The sequence below is a fragment of the Pelophylax lessonae genome (genome assembly GCF_965119305.1).
Source record: "Pelophylax lessonae genome assembly, chromosome: 5".
NCBI lineage: Eukaryota > Metazoa > Chordata > Amphibia > Anura > Ranidae > Pelophylax > Pelophylax lessonae.
In genome coordinates this window covers 200,107,557-200,133,601 of record NC_138772.1, presented here as the reverse complement: position 1 = coordinate 200,133,601, position 26,045 = coordinate 200,107,557, and the positions used below count along the sequence as shown (strand labels likewise).

At 40.6% G+C, this 26,045-nt stretch overlaps 1 protein-coding gene across 1 annotated transcript in view; it reads left to right on the top strand.

Moving 5' to 3' along the window:
- ANLN (anillin, actin binding protein) overlaps positions 1-26,045 on the top strand; it is an 84,935-nt gene that overhangs the window by 40,023 nt on the left and 18,867 nt on the right. Inside the window, exons 8-21 of the mRNA XM_082259925.1 lie at positions 782-887; positions 1,928-2,047; positions 3,258-3,532; positions 3,614-3,774; positions 3,860-4,007; positions 11,831-11,966; positions 14,368-14,541; positions 15,248-15,374; positions 17,887-17,935; positions 18,197-18,253; positions 18,371-18,406; positions 20,086-20,107; positions 22,714-22,826; positions 23,266-23,352. Coding sequence (XP_082116051.1) covers positions 782-887; positions 1,928-2,047; positions 3,258-3,532; positions 3,614-3,774; positions 3,860-4,007; positions 11,831-11,966; positions 14,368-14,541; positions 15,248-15,374; positions 17,887-17,935; positions 18,197-18,253; positions 18,371-18,406; positions 20,086-20,107; positions 22,714-22,826; positions 23,266-23,352 — 1,611 coding nt within the window. The remainder of the gene's footprint in view (positions 1-781; positions 888-1,927; positions 2,048-3,257; positions 3,533-3,613; positions 3,775-3,859; positions 4,008-11,830; positions 11,967-14,367; positions 14,542-15,247; positions 15,375-17,886; positions 17,936-18,196; positions 18,254-18,370; positions 18,407-20,085; positions 20,108-22,713; positions 22,827-23,265; positions 23,353-26,045) is intronic.

Sequence of the window (26,045 nt, the reverse complement as noted above, 5' to 3'; positions counted from 1 at the left end):
AAGAAAGCTCTGTTTGTGGGAAAAAAAGGACGCCAAATTCGTTTAGGTACAGCGTCGCACGACCGCGCAATTGTCCGTTAAAGTCACGCAGTGCCGAATCGCAAAATACCCCCTGGTCAGGAAGGGGGTAAAATCTTCCGGGGCTTAAGTGGTTAAAATAACACTTTTTCTCTTCCCCAGCCCTTCTATGCTAAACTTCACTTACCCACCCCAGCCGATAAATTGTTTCTGTATCAAAGCAGTGGCCCACGCTGTGTATGTCTTTCCTGTGCAGCAGTTCTTTTTCAGCCCTGGCCACACCTATAGAGTCCCTAATTGGAGCGTACCAGAGCTCAGTTTGGGCTTTAGAGTCTGGTCACAAAAGTTATAAAAAAATGTATGCATTAATAGCTGTAAATTTTTTAAATCCACTTTGTGATCATCAGATGTCTTTTTAAGCCTAATTCTCTTTTTAAAGGTAGCAGTGATATCACTGTGTTGTACTTCTTCCTGCTGCTGCAATTGCTAGCTGCGTGGAGATAGCACCAGCTGCCAAGTCCATACACTGCAATGTCAGGCTGTGAACGACAGCAACTGTTCATGCTTGTTTGCACACAAAGTGCGTCCAGCGGCCATCACTGCAGGTGATCACTGGCTGTGTGAATAGGCACGAATAGCTGTGGCCGCCAACAGCCTTATGAACAAAACACCTGTACAAAGGGTGCCTTATTTTTTCAAGAGCTGTTCTAAGATGGCCATTCTGAAAGTTTAGTCCATTTCTGATATGACATTTTCCCTTTAGGATATTCAAGCTCATCCAGTGACTTCTAGCAAGCCACCAAAGCCAAATGTAATCTCTCATCCAGCTGCTGAGAGAGTGCCTGTCTCCCCACACAAGGGCACAGCAAGTAAGTAGGAGTGATTGATGGTATTAAAGTGTCAAGACATAAGGATGACACCTGCCTTTTTATTAGCCATCACTACTGCATGAAATTGTTAGACGTTTAATTAATGCTGGCAGACTAACAGTATTTAGCTCTGAATATCAAAGACTGCTTCTAATTTTTAAAGAGCAAGTAAACCCTCCTCTGCAAGTTGTACCTATAGGTAAGCCTATGATAAGGCTTACCTATAGGTACTGTAAATATCTCTTAAACATGTACCGTTTAGGAGATATATACCTTACATGCAGCCAGTGACGTCACTGGCGCATGCGCTCTGAAGGAACGGCCGCTGGTGCCGTTCCTTCAGAGCCCCGTGGCGTGACCGTCAGCTCCCGCGCGCGTGCGCGGGAGTGACGTCACTGCGGCTCCAGCCAATCAGATGGCCGGATGCCGCCATCACAGAAGACGGCGACTGAACGTGTCGCCCGTCATACAGGTAAGCGGGCGGCACGGCGGGGGCTCGTTCTAAGGTAAGTATTTCATAATGAGCTAGTATGCGTGTGTGTGTGTGTGTGTTTTTTTTTTTTGTTTTTTTTTTTACATGCATTTGCTTGTTCGGCAGCTATACCAGCTTAGCAGTATTGTGTTCTGCCGGCCAGCAAGCCTCCCTGCCGACAGAACTTATTAGCTCCATGGGGTGGATTCCCCCATCAACACTGAGTTGATGGGGAAATCCAAGTGATTTATTTATTTTTTCCTTTTACCCATGGTGAAAGGAAAAAGAAATCAAATCTATGGCTTGCAGAATGCTATAGTGTTGTGTCTAAATGTATTGCCTTTAACCAAGAACTGCATTTTAGTTAAAGCAAGTATATTTTATCTGCTGCATAAATCCTGGTCAATACTTGTACTGTCCTTCTTCTCCTCCATTGATTCACATTAACCTCTGGTAAGTTCAATGGCAGGTATACAGAATGTTTTTATTAGTGATGCACAGTAACATTCAACTAGCAATTTGGCACTAACTAGTGTTGTTGTTTTTTACTTTTATCCAAATTTCCTAGGTGGCACCCAACAAAAGATGGCTGAACATGTAAAAAGTCCTGAGAAATCTGTTCAACCCTCTTTAGTGCCCTCGGAGAGGAAAGCATTCAGTAACGAAGTGAAGTCTAGTATGGATAAAGGTTTGTCTCGTTTTAGATAACATCTGATTATAATATGGAGTGGAATTAACACTAATGGCAGGGTGTTCTCAAGAGTAACAGGGAACATTTTATGAAAGTGGTGAAAGAGCAAAAATGGTGTTATAGCAACAGAGCTACTTCCACAATTTTTTTCCATTTTAGGTTTGAGAAAGCAAAATTGAAATGTAATTGGTTGCTATAACATTTAATGGAATACCTCTGTAAAGGGTCTCCATTTTTTTTTTTTTTTTAAGGCATTTTTATTTGGTACGCTTCTTACAAGTCCTTGGTAAAGAATAGAGCCCTTTTTACCCTCCTAGTGTCAATCATGTTTCTATGTATTGAAGTCCTGCCATTCAAACTTTCTGGGTCTAAGAAAATCATGCAACCCCTAGTGACACATTTCCTTTTTTTACTTGCTTTTCTGGGGGGGGGGGGGGGGGGGTCTCTTTTGAATAGGCCTTTCCTACAGGATAAGCAGCAGCTCCAGTGCCCTCCCAAAAAAATAAAATTAAGTCAGTATGTACAAATTCTGTAGCTGCTGACTTATATAAGGACTCTTACCTGTCCAGGGATCTAGCGATAGTAGAACCGTATGATCTCTGTTTCTACACCGGGGAGAATGACAGGCGGCTTGTTTACACTAGCCGCCTGCCTCTCCCCCGACGATCGCCGAGTGACCGGAGATTGGGTCCGCCGGTCACAAGGGGGGGGGGGTTGGGGGTCCATGACCGCGCGGGAGCGCGCCTCCGGCGCTCGCTCGCTCGCTCCCCAGAGCCTCACAGGCTAGCGACGTAGACCTATGTCGCTCTGCCTGTGAGGGGCTGACTGCCGCAGTAAATATACTGTGAGCAGTCGGCAAGCGGTTAATTAAATTAATTTGGATCGTAACCTCTACCTGCAAGTACCACAGATGGTAGACAAACATTAGCTACCTGTAAATTTCACAAAGATGTAAAATGTATTTAATACATGTTCTGTAAACCTGGTATTTTCAGCTCCTGATTTGAAGAAGGCTGCTCTGATACAATGAATATGGGATTGCGTGGCATAAGCTTCTGCATATTGATTGATTGGCCCAGTCTTCTTTGTGAATCATGCTTGGCTCTGTCTATGACGAGTAGTATTCATTATGCTTCTGCAGCCTTTATCCATTATGTTACTTTGATTTTTTTTTTTTTTTTTGATAGTTACCTTTTTGTCATTACAGTGGAAGTGATACGAGAGATTGAGATGAATGTAGATGGAAGCATTGATGAGACTAACAGTTCAGAAGTGATCACCAGCATATTTAGTGATGCTCTTGAAAATGAGGATGAAGATGTAGATGAAGTATGTATTCAGCATGTGGAAAGGGTTTCAGATGATACAGAAAGCAGAGAAGGCGATGACAGTTCTGTTGACGAAGATGATGATGCACTCAACATTTCTTCAATGTCTTTGCTAACTCCGCTAGCAGAGACTGTTGGGGTTGGATGTCCAGAGGTAGATGAAGAAGCCAAAAAATATGGTATTGACAAAAGAACATATTACAGGTGAATAAATCAATTTTTATTTTCTTTACAGGCACTACTGTCTCTTTCACTATCACCTTCCAAGGTACAAGCAGAGACTAGTGCAAGTTGTGACAGCCCTAAATCAGTAAAGTTTCAAAGGACCAGGGTACCCAGAGCAGAATCAAAGGACAGTTTTAGATCCATAGAGGAAAATCAAAATCTCTTGTACAGGTAAGAAAACGCTTGTACTGAATGCGATTTCACAAAGGTGAGATGGGTTTTACTTTTTCTATAATGTAACCTGTTCCCCCTGCAGCATCGATGCATACAGATCACAGAGATTTAAAGAGACCGATCGTCCTCCGGTAGTGCAAACCATTGTGCGCAAAGAAGATGTGTCTTCCCGAATGGAGGAGCCAAAGTATGCATCTCCCCGGCATGTTAATATTAAACAGAAACTAAAGGTAGACTTTTATGTTTCAGTAAAAAAAGGCATAATATTACTAGTGCATTTTTGTTTACACTTACTGTATGTGATTAGGTAATTGTACATGGATTGGGACCATTAACAATTTAAATTAAACCGGTTTATTTAAAGCCTAGCTCCGGTCAAAAAAGTGTTTTGTGACCCCCCCCATGGGTTAACAGCTCATTTTCTCCAGGGGTGAACACAAAGCCCATACTCACCCATTTCTATCTTTCGAAAAACTGTTCTCCCCCATGTCCAGCAGTTGGCTGTTCTTGCCGTTCTCACCTCCAGAGCCGGTCTATGGAGATGATGACGCCAGAAACAGGCCTCCGCACAAGTCCGCGGTGTGGGGTGGGAGCCGCAGGTGACTGGTCTTGCACTGAGAGGATTGGAGGATAAGGTGAGTATATCTGACTCCAAGCCCCTAGGCAAAAACAAGCAGAGAAAAAAAAATTCCCTGAGTTCAGCTTTGATGATGGCTTTATCAGCTGCTTACACGTTTCTGCCTTTCCCCACCTCTCCTTTTTGGCCATCGGTACAAGCCTTGTGGACTCTTCAAGTTATGATTTGGAGCTTACACAGGACTATAAACTCAGATTCTTCACCATGTAATGGTATATACAGTGCCTGACTGGTCAATCCTCAAATACAAGCTTTTTTTCATGGGAGGCAGGAGAGTCCTAGGCTCCATACCTGAACCTAAAAAGTACCAGGAGAAAAAAAATACCCAGTAATTTTGGGTATGGCTTAACATGGGACTCTCTCTCCTCTACAAGGTGACAGCACTTGTGCTCTGTGATTTTTGGCTAGGAGCTGTCATGGACAGCAAAGTCCCCAGGACAGTATAAGCTCAGACAAGAGTGACCTGGAACTTTCATAGGGTTTTCTTTCCTTTTGGCTGCTAAAGGGAGCAGGGTTATGATCAAATGAGAGGTAAGCTTGTAGCGCTGGAAAAAGAATTGTATACATTCAGATAAAAAATAAAAAAACCTATGTGCAGTAGCCCCCCTAGTACTTACCTGAGCCCCATCTCGACCCAGAGTTGTTGCCCGAGACTCGTCTGACTTGGGACTCTCCCTCCTGATTGACTGAGACACAGCAGCAGACGCCATTGGCTCCCACTTCTGTCAATCAAAGTCAGTAAGGCAATGAGGAGAGAGGGGGCGGGGCTGAGCTACAGCTCCATGTCTGAATGGACACACAGAGCAGCGGTTCGGCTCGGGTGCCCCCATTGCAAGCTGCAGCTGTAGTGGCACTTTGCAGGAGGGAGGGGCCAGGAGCGCTGGTAAGGGACCCGAGAAGAGGGATCTGGGCTGCTCTGTGCAAAACCACTGCACAGAGCAGGTAAGTATGACATGTTTGTTATTTTTAAACAAAAAAAAAAAAAAGCTAGACTTCAGTATCACTTTAAAGAAAACCTTCTCTTTTTCCTGCATTGCTTTACTCTAAAAAAAAACAACCAACATGCAATTCAGTTTTGACATTTGTGTTCAATGGAAGCTATCTTATGTAACACTTTTTTGTAATGTTGCTGTATAGTTGGATGTAACCTTTTTTATATGGTCAACTATTTTAGGCAGAAGAAAGAAATGACAGCAGTGTCCTTCAAGGGGATCTCGGGGCACAAAGTCAACTCTGTGTAGGATATCCCCATATCCACCTTTTCTTTGACATTTTCACTTTCTCTCATAATTTTAGTTATAATTGTAGGACATTTTCACACTTTATTACGTTTGCTGTGTTTTGGACATGCATGTTTAACACGCATAAACAGATGACATGACGTGTTTTTTTCCTGATTGGGCATTTCACCCGTGTGCTTTTAATAGCTGATTTTTTTATTTTTTTTGTGTGTGTGTAAACACTGCATGATATAAGTTTCTATTAACCTTATTCAATAATCTTCTAGAACAGGGGAATCCAAACTTTCTAAACAAAGCATCAGTTTATTGTCCTTCAGACATTAATGGGGCCAGACTTTGGTACCCCGGAAGTAGAAAATACCCCAGATTCAGTGGGAGTAAACAATGCCACCGACTTGGTGGTTAATGGGAATAAATAAAAGGTATAGCACCTCTGGTCATTAGGAGCATAAATAGTGCCCTGTCATTGGTATTGGAGGAAAAATGTCTCATCTTTGGTGTCCTTAAGAATAATGCCCTGTTGTTGGCTTCATTGGGAGGAATAGTGCACCCATCATTGGTGTCATTGGGAGGAATGGTGCCCCCATCATTGGTGTCATTGGGAGGAATGGTGCCCCCCTCGTTGTTGTCATTGGGAGGAATGGTGCACCCATCATTGGTGTCTTAGGGAGGAATAGTCCCCCCATCATTGGTGTCATTGGGAGGAGTGGTGCCCCCATCATTGGTGTCATTGGGAGGAATAGTGCCCCCCTCGTTGGTGTCATTGGGAAGAATGGTGCCCCCATCGTTGGTGTCTTTGGGAGGAATGGTGCCCCCATCGTTGGTGTCATTGGGAGGAATAGTGCCCCCATCGTTGGTGTCATTGGGAGGAATGGTGCCCCCATCGTTGGTGTCTTTGGGAGGAATGGTGCCCCCATCGTTGGTATCTTTGGGAGGAATGGTGCCCCCATCGTTGGTGTCATTGGGAGGAATAGTGCCCCCATCGTTGGTGTCATTGGGAGGAATGGTGCTAGATAAATACAAGCAAAGAGCCACATTCAGAGACCACTGTTCTAGAGGTATGTTCGTGTGAATCTAAAACATGCTTTATGGGCATTTATTTTTAGCTTTTGTGTGAAGGTACTGTTGTGCGAAAAAAATAAATACAAAAAAAAAAATGTAAAGGGGGGGGGGGGGAATGCAATAAATCTAAAAATGTCTGTCAACTTCCAGGCACTGTGTCTAGCATTATGAGTAAATGTACATTTTTGGAAAAAAATAATATTCATATCCATATGCAAAATATATCAAGGAAAAGAATTTGAAATATTTAAAAGAAAAAAATAATTTTTTGCTACTTTTTTAAAAAAAAAAAAAAAAAAAAAAGCTTTGCCTCCAAAAAGAAGTCTCTTAACCGTGCAGCTATAGAATGTATTCCGTTATACAACAAGCCTACAAACTGTCATTTTTGCTCCAAGTATTATAGCATTATTTCTCTAATGCACCAAATTCTATTTTTCAGTGGCATTAATCTAAGATTGTGTGCTCACATTAGAAAACCTACCTGGTTTGCTGGCAGATTTCTGCAGTAAATGCAGGCTTTTTTTTTTTTTTTGGCATTTGCGTACTCATTATGGCTTGTCCATTAACCCATCCCTTGCCAGCTTGCTGATTTATTGGCGCTTCGCTTTCTGAACTTGCATATAAAAAAAAAAATGTAAAAAAAATTACAGATTGTAGATTTCTGTGTGTTTAAATTGGTGATAACTGTAAGTGTGAGTAATATTATGGAGCCATTTGAAGGTGAAGATTGTAGTGATAAATTAAAATGATGCTTTGTGAGATTAAAAAAAGATTTTTGAGAAAAAAGGCTTTTAAGAGTGACTTGCTCAATTCATTTGAAAACATAATGGTTCCATACATAGGAAATATATATATATTTTGAATTGAGCAATTGAGGATAAAGTGTCATGTGATAAATGAATTAAATTAATATACTCCATCCGTCTTTCTGAATTGAGCCTTGTGCTGTAAATGGATATTTTACGCAGTGCAGCCAGTAGATGGAGCCAGAGTATCAGTGTAAAGTATATCACAAATGTCAAGTCCATGTCTTGTACAACATTCAATGGGTCCATGAAAAAAAAATTGGGGAAAAAAACCAACAGAAAATCCTGTCCTAAATTTAACTGAGCACAAAGGCTTAAAAAAACATTTATAAGCTTAAAGTATAATTAAAGGTACAACTTATTTTTTTTTCCCCTAAATTATGGATAGAGTGGGGAGGGATTAGAACACCTGTCAGTTTTTATTGCTGTCTGTGCCCCTGTTAAGGAGGTTCATCCTCTATTTCTCCTGTTTACTATTGTTAAGAAAGTGAAAATTTAAAAAAATCCCAAATTTTGGGTTGTCCCCAGAAAAGTAATAGAGGGAAAATCTTCCAATGGGGACACTAGTTATGGTGACCCGAGGGTCCCCAAGGAACTCCCTTAATCTGTAGGGATTTCCTCTCACTTCCTTTTTTGGTTATGAGACAGGAAGTGAAGGGAAATCTCAATGGGACACAGCTGGAGGGGGGAAAAAAAAATCTTAAAGGGGTTATAGGGCTTCCTTGCTCTATCCAAAATGTGGGGGAAGTTTTGCCTATAGCTCTACTTTTAAAGCGGAGCTGAATTTAAAGAAAAAAAAAAAAAAAGATAGTTATAGGGAACGTCAAGATATGTTAATTGTGCCCAGAGTATAGCACATTTTCTCTTGAATTGTTCCTGATTATTAGCAGTCCACCTCCTAGTATGTCAGGGTGCCTAGGCACTGTGTCACCAGCCTCATAGCTATATATCTGTAGTGTGACTATGACTGCTGCTTCTAACTACTATTCTATTTTAGATGTGGAATGAGATTTAGTGTTGTCACTATGGTATTGCTTACTGTTCTCCTTGTTGGAAACTGTCATGAGCAAATAAAGCCCGGATTCTACAAAGATGCTTGTCTCCATATAGGCACAGTGCAGGACATGGAATAGTAAGTCAGTAATGAGTAAAGATCAGCTGCAGGGAGACCACAGGCAATTCCACTAAATATTCCAATTATTTGCCTGCCTTTTTATGGGCACAGCTTCCGTAGTACAGTTACTCTTTAAAATATAAAAAAAAAAAAAACTATGAATATTTCTCAGCTAAGCCAGTTACATTTAGTGCAGGCCAGACTTGGTCTTTGAAAACACATATTACTCCATATATCGCTCATTTTCAGTGCCAAGGATGGTACAGAAAGCAGCCAAATAAGTTGTTGAAAACAATGCAAATCCAGTTGATATTTCTATTCATATAGCTATTAATATATTGCAAAGTTCCCATGAAATTTAAGCTAAAAAAAATTGCAGATAGACAAAAATCGAAAAAAAAAATTGTTTTTTTTTCCCCTATACAGTACTTCCAGACCTATTTCATATATAAACCTCTATCTTGGTTATGGAAGGGCTTATATTTATTTGTATTGAAAGCGGAGTTCCAGGTATGGGAATTTTTACACAGGCGGCTTTCTCACTGAGGAGTTTTTTAAGTGTTTTTGCGTTTAAAGTATTTGTAGTTCTGTTGATTCATTCACCCTTAGCAGATCCATATTGAAGTCCATGACCTTACTTTTCGCCGATGCTTTTAGGGCCAGTTCACACCACATGCGGTCCAGTGCATTTTTGTTTCTGCATCAAAAAGGCATGGAAAGTAGGTTACCGGTATATGGTTTTCAATGACATAGTTTACACCAGTGCGGTCAGTTATAGGAAAAAAAAAGTCGAACATGCTGCATTTTTTCTGCACTAAACTGTACTGGAACGCACTAAAACACACACAGGTCCTTATTTAAAGTGGAGTTCCGGCCTCAAATACCTTTTTTTTAACTAACAATTCCCCTATAATACTTATCCATCACCCTTTACAGAACTGCTATTCTCATACTTACAAGGTGTACAGTATTGGATTTTAGTCAAAATCTTACTTTTAAAAATGCTGTCTGGGTGTGGGCATCTGAAGCCGCAGCGTATTCTGCTTTGTTCTTCTTCCTGAGTCCAGGGAGTGTTCTGGCAGTTCTTCCTGTGATTACTAGTACACAGCGCAGAAAGGTTGTGATTAGATAATTCACATCAAAGGTAAACATATAAGATGTAACACACACAACGTGCAATAAAAATTATAGTGAAAAATACAATGGTGAAGATTACAATCAATCAACCATATATAGTGAAACACTTAATCATAAATAATTCCATGTGAAAGTCCAAAAATACCAATAAATATAAAGTGCATCCAGCGAGTGACCAGTGCAAAATAATAATAGTCCTAAGTATACGAATATAAAGTGCATTCAGCAAGCGGCCAGTGAAAATAGTCCAAATATTAAAGTGCCAAAAATTCTGTGCAAAACCGTGCCAACAATCCAGTGCAGTATAGGTGCAGATCCACCCCCTGTGAATGTTCCACTTACCGGACAAAATTGACCCCTATACCATACAGCACGGGTGTCCAAACTATGGCCCTCCAGCTGTTCAGGAACTACAATTCCCATGAGGCATTTAATATCTCTGACATTCACAGACATAACTAGGCATGATGGGAATTGTACTTCCTGAACAGCCGGAGGGCCATAGTTTGGACACCCCTGCCATACAGCATAGAAGGTCAGAATAGCTTGTGTCCTAGTAAGGAACCAAATGAAATCCCTGGAGGTCTAGTGGATAATACTCCCAGCAGATAGCAGCACGATATAAAGTCAAAAATGGAGAAATGCACAATAGTGTAATTCCGTTCTTCAGTTTAATGAATCAAAAATCAAGGTTACACTCACATTTGTGCAGACAATACAGGCTTTTGGTTAAAATCAATGGTAGATTCTGTCTAGCTTCCTGACTTTCTGGATGTGGTGTTCGCTCAGGACGAGGCTTGGTCCCGGCGTGAGTTCCACCGCAACCGGAAGTGACGTAGCGGCAACGTAGGACCAGAAATTGCGTCGATGCGTTTCGTAATCTTTACCATTGTATTTTTCACTATAATTTTTATTGCAACTATTTTGCACGTTGCACTTTCACCTGTGTGTGTTACATCTTATATGTTTACCTTTGATGTGTATTATCTAATCACGACCTTTCTGCGCTGTGTACTAGTAATCGCATACCTAAAAATTTTATAATAATTTTTTGAACAGCAGCATTTAGGTTTTTCCACACTATTTATCTATTTATATATTTATTATCACAATATACCCATAGCGCAGTGCACCTTTTCATTATTATGGCAGTTCTTCCTGATTCCCGCCTCCTGGGAGTGATGACAAAACGCTCCCAGGATGCAAAGGAGGAAGTGATGTCGGTGGCCGTGGCCACAGAGGGGGGGAGAAGGAGGAAGTACAATCAAAAATGCCCTGAAAATAAGGTAAGGGACCCCTGAAAAAAATTGAAAATGCCTAATTGTTGATCAGCATAGCGAGCGCTCCAGGAATCACTAAAGTTGCAAAATAGGCCGGAACTCCGCTTTTAAGGTGAAGAAAAAGAATGGGAAAACACACACCAGAACACATTAAAAATGCACAGGAACGCATCAAAAACACGCATTCAAAAAAGCATCCAGGACTGCCTTTCTATGGTGTGAACTGGCCCTTTATATTTTAGCCTAGTCATAGTATACTTGTGCCAGAGAGTGACTGGACAGTGAGGGAAAGGTAGCACCCTCTTTTGTGTTTTTTTTTCTCATCCTATCAGGAAGTCCTTTGTGTTTGATAGCACTGTGCAGTAAACACTGACTGGCTTATGGTGCTGCTGCTTCCCCTACTTGCAGTGCTGGGAAATCCAGGAGGCCAAAATAATGTAAACACCCATTGGGTTACTATGTATCCTTATATTTATGGCTTTTTAGATGGGATATGAACTTGGCGTAAACGTGGATATCTTATATTTGCCTCTCGTCCTGCTTTAAATTCAAAACCTTTTATATTCAATACCGGAGTGTGACAAACCAAAATAGTTGTCATCAGAATAGAAACCCAGAACCTAAAGCCCAGAAACGCCACAGGTTCACAAATAGTCATTGAAACCCAGAATGTTTGTTTTATTTCTATAGTTTAATGCTATTTTTTTGGATTCTATGTCAGTAGACATTTATTTATATTTAAAACCTACCTCCCTTTTCCATTTTTTTACCCCTAGATATTTAATAATGAAATCAACTTGCAACAAACTGTGATTCATCAGGCTAGCCAGGCTCTTAATTGCTGCACAGACGAGGAGCATGGTAAAGGAACGCAGACGGAAGCAGAGGCAGAACGCTTGCTGCTGTTTGCAAGTGAGTACCTGTTTACATAATGTTTTGTGGCATTATGGATGTTCTGTAGTAAACTTCAGGAAAACGCCACCTTTTCACTCCAGAAAAAAAAAAAAGTACGCCAATGCATTTGCTTTGTAAGGGAAGGTGGTTTGGGCCTAATTGTGTAAAAAAAAAAAAAAAAAAAAAGTGTGTGTGTGTATATAGGTTTATTTATATATATATATATATATTAAAAAAGAATAGCGCGCAAATGCAAAAGAAATAACTACCAAATCTGAAGACACTCCATAAATAAAAATGGGGGTTTGGTCCCACCATATGGCCATATCGATAATGGGGTACTTTGACGCAGTAGTGGGCTTGAGCACGATATGGCCATATGGTGGGACCAAACCCCCATTTTTATTTATGGATTGTCTTCAGATTTGGTAGTTATTCCTTTTGCATTTGCGCGCTATTCTTTTTTAATATACATGTCTTTTGGTTCATAGCTGCAGCAGCTTTAGAAATGCATGGGTATGCTCCCCCAAATTTTTTGCCTGTTTATTATATATATATATGTGTGTGTGTGTGTGTGTGTATATGTATGTATGCATGTGTGTGTGTGTGTGTATATGTATATATATATATATATATATATATATATATATATATATATATATACATACACACTTGTTACCAAAAGTAGAGGGATACCTGCCATTACATCTTTACTTAAATTTTAACAATTTTCATAAATTTTTATTTTTCTAGAAAATGACCCCCCCCCCCCCCCCCCAAACATTTTATGTCTTTTTAGCAGAGACCCTAGGGAATAAAATGGTGGTTGTTGCAATTTTTATGTCATACGGTATTTTCGCAGAAATTTTTCAAACTTTTTCTCTCCCAAAAAAAAAAAAGTTTTGAGAATTTAAAAAAAACACAAAACAGTAAAGTTAGCCCTATTTTTTGTATATTGTGAAAGATGATGTTATGCAGAGTAAATTGGTACGTAACATGACACACTTTAAATTGCGCACACGTGGGATTGCGCCAAATTTTGCTAATTTAAAAACTCCATAGGTGACGCAAACATTTTTTACAGGTTTACCAGTTTAGAGTTTCAGAGAAGATCCTGGGCTAGAATTGTTGCTCTCGCTCTAACGTTTGCAGCGATAACTCACGTGTGGTTTGAACGCTGTTTAAATACGTGGGCGCGATGTACATATGCGTTCACTTTTGTATGTGAGCATGCAGGGACGAATGTAAACATCCCTTGTAATAGGAATAGGGGATGACAGGTCCTCTTTATGGAGAGATGTGGGGTATATAAGACCCCACATCTCTTCTCTAGGCAGGAAAGACAGAGGAAAAATCTAAACGAAAGGAGAGAAAAAAAAAAATAAAACTATCTCGGTCTTTCCAGCTGAGTACACGGCAGTGTTTACATCTCCTGGGCTGGACGTCATAACATCACGATTGGGCCTCTGAAGGTCCTAGAGACTGCCTGGGACCATCTGGTCACCGGTTTTCTCTATGGTGAACTTCCACACAGGTGAGCCGGTAGAAGCATCCCCCCCCCCCCCGTAAGCGGTTGAACTGCCGCTATGATTGTTTTACTGTGCAGGAAATCACAGGCTGAAAAAAATTCAGCTGCAGGCAGAATTCAGATATCCCCAATCAAATTCCAGGACGTCATATGACAGCCTTGAGCGGGAAGTGGTTAATGTCATCCCATTCTTAGTCTGTAGGGTTCAATAGTGAGTTGGCTCACCCTTTGCAGCTATAACAGCTTCAACTCTTCTGGGAAGGCTGTCCACAAGGTTTAGGAGTGTGTCTGGGAATGTTTGACCATTCTTCCAGAAGCGCACTTGTGAGGTCAGGCGCTGATGTTGGACGAGAAGGCCTGGCTCACAGTCTCCACTTTAATCTCAAAAGTGTTCTATCGGATTGAGGTCAGGACTCTGTGCAGGCCAGTCAAGTTCCCCCAACCAAAACACACTCCTCAATGTATTTATGGTCCTTAAAGAATATGTAGACTCAGCATTTCATATTTCTGATATGTGGCTGCTGTACATTGTACTTGTAGGAAAACAGTATCCTGTTCCTGCTTTCCTATTAAAAACTGACCACACTAGGCAGGAGAGCTGCTGACAAGCGCCCCCCCCCCCTTATGCAGCCATTTACTGGGAGGACTAATGTGCTGCGGTTTCTCCACCTTCACCTCTCTATGGAGCTGAGAACAGAGATTGTGAGAACTTTTAAAAAGGGAGTTAAGGGAATTTCTAATGTTCTTTGTACTTGCACATGTTCATTTTTATTTTAAACTGAATGGGTTGTTTTACAAGTCGAGGTGGGTTACATACATTTTAAGGTTTTTGTGTATGCAGTGCCACTTTATAACCACACATGTTAATTTAGTGCCATTTATGTTCTCTAGCTGAGAAAAGAGCAGCTTTGCTTGCTGAGATTACCAAGTTGAAGGGTGAAGGTCCCCAGAGAAGACCGCAGCCTTCAGCTTATGAGAGCACTCCATCCAGAGGCCTTATATCCATTTCAGAGATATTTTTGCCTATCAAGCCTGATTTTATTTGCAGCACATCTCAGAGACCAGGTATGAACTGATTATTTTATTGACTACAATAATGAATTTTGCTGACTACAATAATGAATTTTGCTGACTACAATAATGAATTTTGCTGACCACAATAATGGATCACGACCTTAAAGGGGGGCTGTGCAGTTGTTGGTAGCAATAACTGGGAGGGCTTGTGGGGGGACAAAGGAGGCGATGGACTCTTTTTGGAAAAGAGTAGTAGCATATCCAGAAGCTACAATGAAGAATAAAGTGAATCTGTGCCCAGATAATGCACAGTATGATCTGCCTCTCCGCCTTTGGATGGCTCATGAGACTCATGGTGCGGGAAGCAGTTCACCACCATACCTGGTGGGCCTACAGGACCCGGCTTATTCAGAGCCACTAGAGGGTGCTGTGGGCGTACTTGTCAGAACAGGCCGCACGCGTGTGCCACCCTGTTAGATGCATTGAGGGTGCGATTTCCTGAATCTTTGTACCTCCAAGCAGATAAAGCCTACAAAACTCTGCTCTTGTTTCTGGAGCAGTGAAGTAGTGTTGCCACCCCATTACAGGAAGCTGCATTGGGTCAGTTTCCGCAGACAGGCTTATTGGGTAAATGTGTGACTTGGCAAGGGGATTAGGAGAACATTTTGATTGCAAATGCACTTATAACTAAGTGCTTTAACAGATTTTGGCACTGGTGCACTTGTGTAATGGGGTTTTTATTGTTTTGTCCCCACAGATGCAGCAAACTATTACTTCTTTTTAGTCATTCGAGCCGGAGCAGAAAACATGGTGGCAACACCCCTTGCCAGCATTTCTAGTTCAATGAAGGGAGATGCTCTAACGTTTCCAACCACGTTTACACTGTAAGTTTACTGGAAGTCTAGAAATTAATCATAATTATGAACATTTAATTAAATTTATGTACACTGCTCAAAAAAATTAAAGGAACTCTTTTTTTAATCAGAGTATAGCATCAAGTCAGTTAAACTCCTGGGATATTGGTCTGGTTAGTTAAGTAGCAGAGGGGGTTGTTAATCAGTTTCAGCTGCTTTGATGTTACAAATTTAACAGGTGCGCTATATGTGCACCTTTTTTTTCCATACTCATCTTTTCTGACAGTTTTTCACTAGTTTCGCATTTGGCTAGGGTAATTTTCACTACTGGTAGCATTAAGCGATACCTGGACCCTATAGAGGTTGCACAGATAGTCCAACTCCTCCAGAATGACACATCAATACGTGCCACTGCCAGAAGGTTTGCTATGTCTCCCAGCACAATCTCAAGAACATGGAGGAGATTCTAGGAGAGCTGGACAAGGCCGTAGAAAACCCTAAACCCACCAGTAGGATCAGTATCTGTTCCTTTGTGCATGGAGGAACAGGATGAGTACTGCCAGAGCCCTACAAAATGATCTCCAGCAGGCCACTGGTGTGAATGTCTCTGACCAATTAGAAACCGACTTATTGGGGGTGACCTGGGGGCCCGACATCCTCTAGTGGGCCCTGTGCTCACTGCCCGGCACCATGGAGCTCGATTTGGCATTTGTCATTGAACACCAGAATTGGCAGGTCCACTGCTGGTGTCCTGTGCTTTTCAGATGAGAGCAGATTCACCCTGAGCACATGTGACAGATGTGAAAGGGTCTGGAGAAGCCGTGGAGAATGGTATGCTGCCTGTAACATCGTTCAGTATGACCAGTTTAGTGGTCGGTCAGTGATGGTCTGGGGAGGCATATCCATGCATGGGGGCACAGACCTCTACAGGCTAGACAACGGCACCCTGATTGCCATTAGGTATCTGGATGAAATCCTTGGACACTTGTCAGACCCTACGCAGTGGGTCTTGGGTTCCTCCTGGTGCCTGACCTCAGAATATGCAGCCAGTTCCTGGAGGATGAAGGAATTGATACCTTTGAGTGGCCCCACGCTCCCCTGACCTAAATCCAATAGAACACCTCTGGGACATTTTTCAGTCCATCCAACGCTGCCAGGTGGCACTTCAGCCTATTCTGGAAGCTCAGTGATGCCCTGGTCCAGATCTGGGAAAAAATCCCCCAGGACACCATTTTTTGTTTCATTAGGCGCATGCCGCCGACTTTGTCAGGCATGCATACAAGCATGTGGGGGCCATACAAACTACTGAGTACGATTTTTGAATTGCTACAATGAAATTTCAGCAAAATAGACTAGCCTGCTGCATCATTTTTTCACTTGGCTTTTCGGGTGTCTTTGAATTCAGCCCACTGTAGGTTGATCATTTTCTTTTCCATCAAACCATGTGTCATCCTTTCATTCCTAACACATTACTCAGTCCATATCAGTATATTCAGATCTGATGTGTTTTCAAACTGTTCTCTTTAAGCACTTCACCTCCAGGAGGTTTTACTCCTTTAATGACCAAGCCATTTTTTGCGATATGGCACTGTATTGCTTTAACTGACAATTGCGCCGTTGTGTGACGTTGTATCCAAGTAAAAAAGATGTCCTTTTTTTCCCACAAATAGAGCTTTCTTTTGGCGGTATTTGATCACTTCTGCGGTTTTTATTTTTTGCGATATAAACAAAAAAAGACTAAGTTTGAAAAAATATATATATTTTTTACTTATAAAAAAAACATACAAAAAAAATTTAAAAAAAAATCAAATTTCTTTACCTGTTTAGGCCAATGTGTATTCTGCTACATATTTTTGGTAAAAAAAATTCCCAAAAAGCATATATTGATTGGTTTGTGCAAAAGTTATAGCAAACTATGGGATAGATTTATGGACTTTATTTTTTTTTATTTGTTTTTATTAGTAATGGCGGCGATCAGTGATTTTTAGAGGGACTGAGACATTGCGGCGGACAAATCTGATATGAAGTGACACCAATACAGAAAAATATGCACTCTTACTGTATAAATGACAGTGGCAGGGAAAGGGTAACATCAAGGGAGATAAAGGGGTTAAGTGTGCTCCTAGGGAGTGCTTTCTAACTGTGGGGAATAGACTGACTACAGGAAGAGAGAGAACTGTGTTCCTTGTTAGTAGGAACACAAGCTCTTTCTCTTCCTGTCTGACAGAACGGCGGTCTGCCTTGTTTACATAGGCAGACCGCCGTTCTGTCATTCTCCTGAATGATCGCGGCCGACGGACCTTCAGCTTGGCTTCCGCTGTGTCCAATCACAGCGGGAGCGCGGCTCACGCCCCCTAGAGCCCTTTTACAAAATCATGTACAGGTACATAATTTTGCACTTAAGGGCAGCCCTGCTGCAGTAAATGTACGTGGGGCGGTCCTTAAGTGGTTTATTTTTTTGATCAGTGTATTTGAATCCACAGAGCAAGAGTCTAGCATTTCATTCTGTCATAACTTATTTTTTTTTTTTTTTTTTTTTTAGTGAGGATGTGTCTAATGATTTCGAAATCAGTGTTGATGTGTACAGTTTGGTGAGTTATGGTTCTTAGTATCTGTGCATTTATGCAATAGTCTTGCAATGTATGTATATCTATCTCTCATTCATTCATTCATATATATATATATATATATATATATATATATATATATATATATATATATATATATATATATATATATATATATATATATATATATATATATATATATATATATATATATATATACACGCTTTTTTTTTTTTTTTTTTTTTTTTTTTTTTTACACATAAAATTTCCATTGTACATTTTTAGGCACAAAGAAAAGAGGGCCCTACTCTTGATAAGAGGAAAAAGGCTGTAAAGACTAAGGTAAAGAGACATCCTAGCAATTTACAAATTCCAGTTTGATTGTGGTTTGTTTAAAACATTTTTTAGAGCTCTGTTCCTTTAAAACTATTTCTATTTTATTTCTATTTGCTGTTTTAGGCAATTACTCCAAAAAGACTTCTTACTTCTATTACAGTAAGTGTAATGTGTTTACCTAAATCCTAGTATGTTACTATTGTATTAGTAAAACTAGACATATTAATGAGGGGTTATTCAACTTTAAAGCTCAACTATAGGTATAATTGTTACTGCATGATTAACAATAATGCACATTGGACCAACATTTATGCACATCTCATACTTGAGTAATCGCTGTGAAGCTGAGAATTACTGTCACCACTACTACAGGGATAGCAATCTTCTGGGTCCTATGCCGAGTTGCTTTTCTGCATAACAACCACAAGGGGTCCGTTGCTCGGCGCTGACCTTTTTCACAGAATGCCTTGTAATCTTTTTCTTTTCTAACCACTTAAGCCCCGGAAGATTTTACCCCCTTCCTGACCAGGGCCTATTTTGCGATTCGGCACTGCGTGACTTTAACGGACAATTGCACGGTCGTGCGACGCTGTACCTAAACAAATTTGACGTCCTTTTTTTCCCATAAACAGAGCTTTCTTTTGGTGGTATTTGATCACCTGTGCGATTTTTTTTTTTTTTTTTTTTTTTTTTTTTTTTTTTTTTTTTTTTTTTTTTGATCATGCGCTATAAACAAAAAAAGTGTCAATTTTGCAAAAATGATATTTTTCACATTTTTTTTTATATGAAATTCCCCCAAAAAAATGTAAAAATCAAAATCTTTTTAACATTTTAGGCCAATTTTTTTTACCATATGTTTGGTAAAAAAAATCGCAAAAAGCGTTTTTTGATTGGTTTGCGCAAACGTTATTGCGTTTACTAACAAAGGGAAAGATTTTTGTCTTTTTTTTTTGTCATTTAATGCGTAATGGCGGCAATCTGTGTTTTTTTTTTTTTTTTTTCCGGGATTGCGACATCCAGTAAGAAAGAAGGAGCTGCTACTTGGGTATTTTGACAGCTGGCAGGGCCAGCTGTCAAAATACAGTGCCACTGCGGAAGATTCATCCATCTGTGCTAAGTAATGTGGATGGAGGAGTCTGTTTTTAGCCTACACAGTTACATAGGTTGAAAAAAAAGTTCAACCTATAAAAACCAAAAAAATCCAGGCCTTTTTTAAAGCAATCTCCTGAGCTGGCCAGGACCAGATGTTAAGGGGGGTCTATTCCTCATTTTCACAGCTCTGACTGGGAAGAAGCCTTTCCATTTTTGGAGATTAAATCGCTCTCCCCCCAGAAAGCCTGAACAGAAAACCTCTATATGTATATGGCCAGTTTAGTTTAGTTATTTAGCACAAGTTTACTTGTTTGATGGGTTCGCTTTAAGCTATAGTCATAATGCGCTCAGACCATTAAGGTTTGTCTTAGTGGAATAGGCACGTTTCTACGCTTAGCAAACATCAAGGTGTTGTCCTTGTCTGGGGGGGGGGGGAGACAATGGCAAACCTCTGTAACTATGTATTAGTAGTTTTTCTTGGTGCATGTAGTGTTTACTATATCAGGTGATATGCTTTTGTGGTGGGGCTAAAGTGATGTGATTCCATTTCTATCATTTTGGTATAAAACCTAAGACAATATTTTGTTCATAGGTTTACAACAGATTCAAATGGTGAATGTGTGAAATGTAAATTCATCATTCTTTTGGGGGTTAAAAAAAAAAAAAAAATTAGAGCAAGTAAAGCTCTGGAGCATTTAGTTGACCTAACTTTTAGTTAACGTTTTAAATTTTTCTTTTTGTTTTAGAAAAGCAACATTCACACACCAGGTGAGTTATGCTTATTTTATGTACTTATTTATATCTGCTTAGCTTGGTGCTAAATCATTTAATATGGAAACCTCTAGCCAGACTTTGAAAATTGCTTATTTTCACTGATGTTTTTACTGTTTTTGGGCACTAAAGACTAAAGAAAATGGGTGACTTTTTGAAAATGTTTAGTCTGTTTAGTCTAAAGTAAATGAGTACATTTTGTATATCTGAAAGAATTTATACTTGTGCACCGGGCTGGATTTGAAAACCAGTGTTTTGGTCTACTGCAGGGTCAGAAATGACTAAAAATCTAACTATCATGTCATTTCTGTAGCATTGCAGATGTCCCTTACATAGTGAAAGGTGATATCACTTACATAAAGATGTTCCCGAAATATCCAAAGCCCTTTGCTGGAGATTGCTTTTAAAGTTAATGAGTTTTATAAATAACAGCTGACAAACCATGACTCCAAGTAGTTGTTCTTTATTGGCTTCACACGCTGAAGGCTCATTTGGACCTTCCTTTAGGCATTAAAACCTGAAAGATTAAAATGGTTGTAAAGGCAGAAGGTTTATGCATTAAGCTTAAAAGCCTTCTGTGTGCATCAGCCTCCCTATTACTTACCTGAGGTCCATCTAGATCCAACGATATTGCAGGAGTGTTTCGGCTACTCGGGACTCTCCCTCCTCATTGACTGAGGCAGCAGCGCCGCACCCTTGGCTCCCGCTGCTGTCGATCAAAGTCATTCAGCCAATGAGAGAAAAGGGGTGAGCCCGGGGCGTGGCTCCATGCCTGAATGGATTGGACACAGGGAGCTGTGGCTCTGGTACCCCAATAGCAAGCTGCTTGTGGTGGGTGAACTTACCGGGAGGGAGGGGCCAGGATCGCAGAAGAGGAGGATCTGGGCTGCTCTGTGCAAAACCACTGCACAGGTTAGGTAAGTATTAGGGATGCACCGATCCGATATTGGGATCGGATATCGGCGCCGATACTGCCACAATAAATTATAAAATTAAGAGAGCTTAAAACAAGTAAATATGTTCTACTTTTCTATCTATTTAGTGAATGCTAGTAGCATAAGAATTAAAAATAGTCAAAGGTAATTGAGAACGTGAAGTTCAGATTTAAGTTATCATGACATTCATAAACCGTTTGTGGTTGCTTTTCTTTGGAAAGTTATTAAAAGTATTTAACTCAGTTTTTAGGGTTAATAAATTTGAGATGCAGAACATGGTATGAATATTGTAGAAATGGTGGCAAAACAAGTGTCCAAAGCTTTGTTTGTTGGAACTCAATGAGGACCCTCCTGGTTGGTTTTCGTACAAAGAAAGTGCTGCTTATACTACTTTTATGACAAAAAGATTATTTTACTCACTCAGAAGTGGTCTTTTCCTCCAAAACCTTTCAGAGTGGAAAAAAATTGATGAATATAGCCCTAGTTCTCTACCAGCCTACATATACCACTAGGGGGGGGGGGGGGGGTCTTTAAAAAGCTTTGAAAAAATTTTGAGGTCCTGGGACCAAATCTCTTCTTGCTGTTTTAATCCTGCTGGATTCCAAATAGGCTATGGGATTGATTTACTGAAACTGCAAAGTACAAAGGAACCAATCGGTTCCAGGGTTTTTTTTTTTTTTTGTAAAAGCTTCATTAAACAAACTAAAGTTAGAAGCTGATTGGCTACCATGCACAGGGGCACCAGATTTTTCACTCTTCAGTTTTAGTAGATCAACCTCTGTGTTCATTAAGTATACTCTCTTACAATATCTCTGACTTTGTACTACTTAACTGGGCTTCATTATGTACAGGGTTCGTACGGTCATGAAAAACCTGGAAAAGTTATGGAGTTTTAAAATGGCAATTTCCAGGCCTGGATAAGTTTTGGAAAATAATTTAACCCACAAAGTTTTGGAAAAGTCATGGAAATTTGAGAGAAAGGCGCCACTCAGTGAAGCAGATATAAATACTTTTATTGACACATATTAAGAAATTGCATGGAGGTGAAGCGTCTATCTTCATAGCTCGGCATCCTTCTGGGTCCGCGGTGTTTCCATCCCTGAGGCTGGCCAGCAGCTGGGAGATGACCCTAGGGGAGAACCAATCAGTGCACTCAGTCAGATCGAGGGCAGCAGTGAAGCGCATACCTCACTGGAGGGCCGCATGAACGTGATGACGGGGGGGGCGCTAACTGGTTTCGGAGCATGCGTGAACCGTCACGTAATGTTCTCTACGCGGGGTAACTTTTTTTACAGTCTATGGGAGTAACGCAGTTTCAACTAACGTTAGTGTGTAGCAGTGCCAGGGAAATGGGTGTAACATGGATTTTCTTCTTATTTAACATGTATACATAGACATTTCATGAAACGTTAGGTGATGAATATTTACTTGAAGTCATGGAATTTTATTGGTAAAAATGTGTACAAACCCTGTATGTAATGGATGTGCATTTTACGCTATGCAGGACACAGGTTCTGTGAAAGGTTTATAGGAGCTTTATTGTTTTGTATTTGTACCTGTATAATATGTAAATCAATAAATATCTGAAAAAAATGTCAGCAAATGTAGTGAAAATGATAAAGCTCTGTTTGGCTCACTTGTATACAACTCGCTTCTTACCATTCACAGCCTTGGCTAGTCCAGGAGGTCCCAATGCTGTCCGCACCAGCAACTTTGTTCTAGTTGGATCTCACAAGCTCTCATTATCATCAATTGGTTGCAACAAGTTTCTCTTAGACAAGGTAATGAGATCTGTTATTTCCTTTCACCTTTTCATTTTCCTAGTTATAGGCTTGAGAGCAGTTACCAGAGGATATTACAAAAATTCCAATGTCCTAAAACCATTTAATTGCAGACTTGAAAGCAGGTACCTTCTTTTACATGCATAATGATTACAATGTGAGCTCTTAAAGTTAAGACTGTTCAGTATGTTGTATATGCCTGTATTTGTTTTGCTAGCAGAAACTTAATGCTCCTGTAAGAAGTAGGATGCTTTGGTAAGCCATTATCTATTGCTCACAGAGCAAGGATGAACATTGGTACCCCAAGGGATAGGAAGAGCAGCGGCTAGAACTTGACAGGCCAAGTCTTCTGTGAGAAACATCTGCAGTGACTGACATAGCAAGGCTTTGTTTTATTACACATGACATAAATAATAAACCATATTTTCTTTTCTTCTAGGTTCCATTTTTGTCTCCTTTAGAAGGTCATGTCTGTCTAAAACTCAAGTGCCAAGTCAACTGTTTTGTTGAAGAAAAGGGCTTTCTGGTGAGTCATCTCCTTGCAGTAGATGTACTTTTTGCAATCCATGAAAAGTTTTTTTAATGGGCATTTTCTTTTTTTTTTTTTTAACAAAATGACTTCTATTATCCATATTATCAATATTATGTTAAGTTTTAAGTGTACAACTCATACTCCGAAACTGAGGGAGACAACAGGAAGTGAGGGGAAATCTACCCCTAGCAAGGGAAATTTGCACCTGTAAGGCTCCATTCACATCTAAGCGTATCGTATTCAGGCGTGTTTATTTTTATTTTTTATTTTTTTTGGGAGTTTTTCAAGCGTTTTTGCAGGCCTCTTTTGCAGGTGTTTGGAGGTAGGCATTGAAATCTGACCAAAAACGCTTGTAATCTACTAAAAAAAGAAGTAATGTACTTTTTTGAGCTTCAGTCGCTTTGCCTCAGGCGACCAAACGCTCATATGTGAACAGGGACCATTGAAATGAATGGGATTTTGCTCGTTGGGCATTTTGGAACTTCAGAGATGAGCGTTTTACGAGCTGAAAAATTATCAGATGTGAACAGGGCCTGAGAGTTTTATTATGGGAAGAAGATGTCTCAACTGAAGCTTTATCACCAATCCTTGTTTCCACGACAACCCTAAATTTTTCAAAATCCAATTGTCACTGGGACAGAAATCGGGGCAAAGGCAGCAAGATAAATGTTACAGGGGTGTTAACCCTTCCCTATGCTATCCAAACAATGTAAAAAAAAAAAAACCTTTTCCAACTTGGACTTTTTCCAACTTGCATACAAATTGAACTTCAGAACAATCCGGCAGAACTTGTTTGTAACCCAGGGACTGACTGTGTGTGTATATATGTATATATAATATAGTGGATATAAAACATCTACACTCCCCTGTTAAAATGTCAGGTTTCTGTGATGTAAAAAAAAAATGAGACCAAGATAACTAATTTTAGAACTTTCCCATCTTTTTAATGTGACCTATAAACTTTACAACTCAGTAGAACAATAAACTGAAATCTTTTAGTAAGTAAAAATAAACTAAAATAATATAGTTGCATACGTGTGCACATTCTTAAACAAATACTTTGTTGAAGCAGCTTTTTATTACAGCACTCAGTCTTTTGGGTATGAGTCTATCAGCATGGCACATCTTGACTTGGCAATATTTGCCCACTCTTTTTTGCAAAAACACTCCAAATCTGTCAGATTGCGAGGGTATCTCCTGTGCATAGCACTCTTACCCCACAGATTGGATTCAGGTCTGGGCTCTGGCTGAGCCATTCCAAAACTTTAATCTTCTTCTGGTGAAGCCATTCCTTTGTTGATTTGGATGTGTTCTTTGGGTCGTTGTCATGCTGAAAGATGAAGTTCCTCTTCATGTTCAACTTTCTAGCAGAAGCCTGAAGTCTTTTTGCCAATATTGACTGGTGTTTGAAACTGTTCTGAATTCCCTCTACCTTAACTAAGGCCCCTGTTCCAGCTGAAAAAAACAGCCCCAAACATGATGCTGTCACCACCATGCTTCACTGTAGGTATAGTGTTCTTTTGGTGATGTGCAGTGTTATTTTTGCGCCAAACATATTTTTACCTATCCTAGAGTAACTGCCTGTCTCCTGGAATCTCATCCATGCTCTTGAGACTGTGTGCTGGGAGACACAACAAACCTTCTGGCAATGGCACATATTAATGTGCCATCCTGGAGGAGTTGGGCTGCTTGTGCAACCTCTATAGGGTCCAGGTATTGCCTCATGCTACCAGTAGTGACACTGAGCCTAGCCAAATGCAAAACTAGTGAAAAACAGTCAGAAAAGAGGAGTAGGGAAAAAGTCAGTAGCCTTCACCTGTAAAACAACTCCTGTCTTAGAGGGCATCTCATTGTTGCCCATCTAGTGCACCCGTTAGGTTCATTAACCTCAAAGCAGCTGAAACTGATTTAACAACCCCTTCTCTCCTGGCTTGCATGTGGGTGCTGGGTCTACCTTTTTGAGGTTGTTCCGTTTGCACAGTTCCACACAAGATCTCTGTAAAGAGAGATCCTGGTGAAATGGGACAAGAATCCTCAGTCTCTAGACAATCTGATACAGTTGAGCCGGGGTACGAGAGGGTCCCTCATCCGGTGGCTTTGTTCTCTGACACTTCGACAGGGAAAATCCTTTCTCTCCCTGTACTGGACAGTTGTTACCACAGATGCCAGCTTGTCCGGGTGGGGAGGTGTCTTTGGTACAGACTGTGCTCAGGGGGTCTGGACTCTTCCTGGACTCTTCCAGAGTCCAAACTGACGATCAATGTATGGAACTCCAAGCGATCAGACTTTGTATCATTGGACAATTCGTCTTCAGGGGTGTCCGGTACGCACTCAATCGGACAATACCACAGCCATTGCCTATGTCAATCCCCAAGGGTCACAAGAGGTGCCCTGGCAGCTCGGGAGGTAGCCGGTATTCTATGGTGGGCAGAGCTTCGTTCCAGCCCCCTCTGCTGTACACATTGCAGGCGTGGAAATTTGGCAAGCTGATTATCTCAGTTGACAGGCGTTGGACCAGGGGGAATGGTCGCTTCATCCGGAGGGGTTTCATCAGTTGTGTCTCCGTGGGGTACTCCTGAGGTGGACCTGTTGGCCTTTCGTCTCAACAGGAAGGTACAAAGGTTTGTGGCACGGTCTCGGGATCCTCTAGACGACACCACAGATGCCTTAGTGGCTCCTTGGAGCCA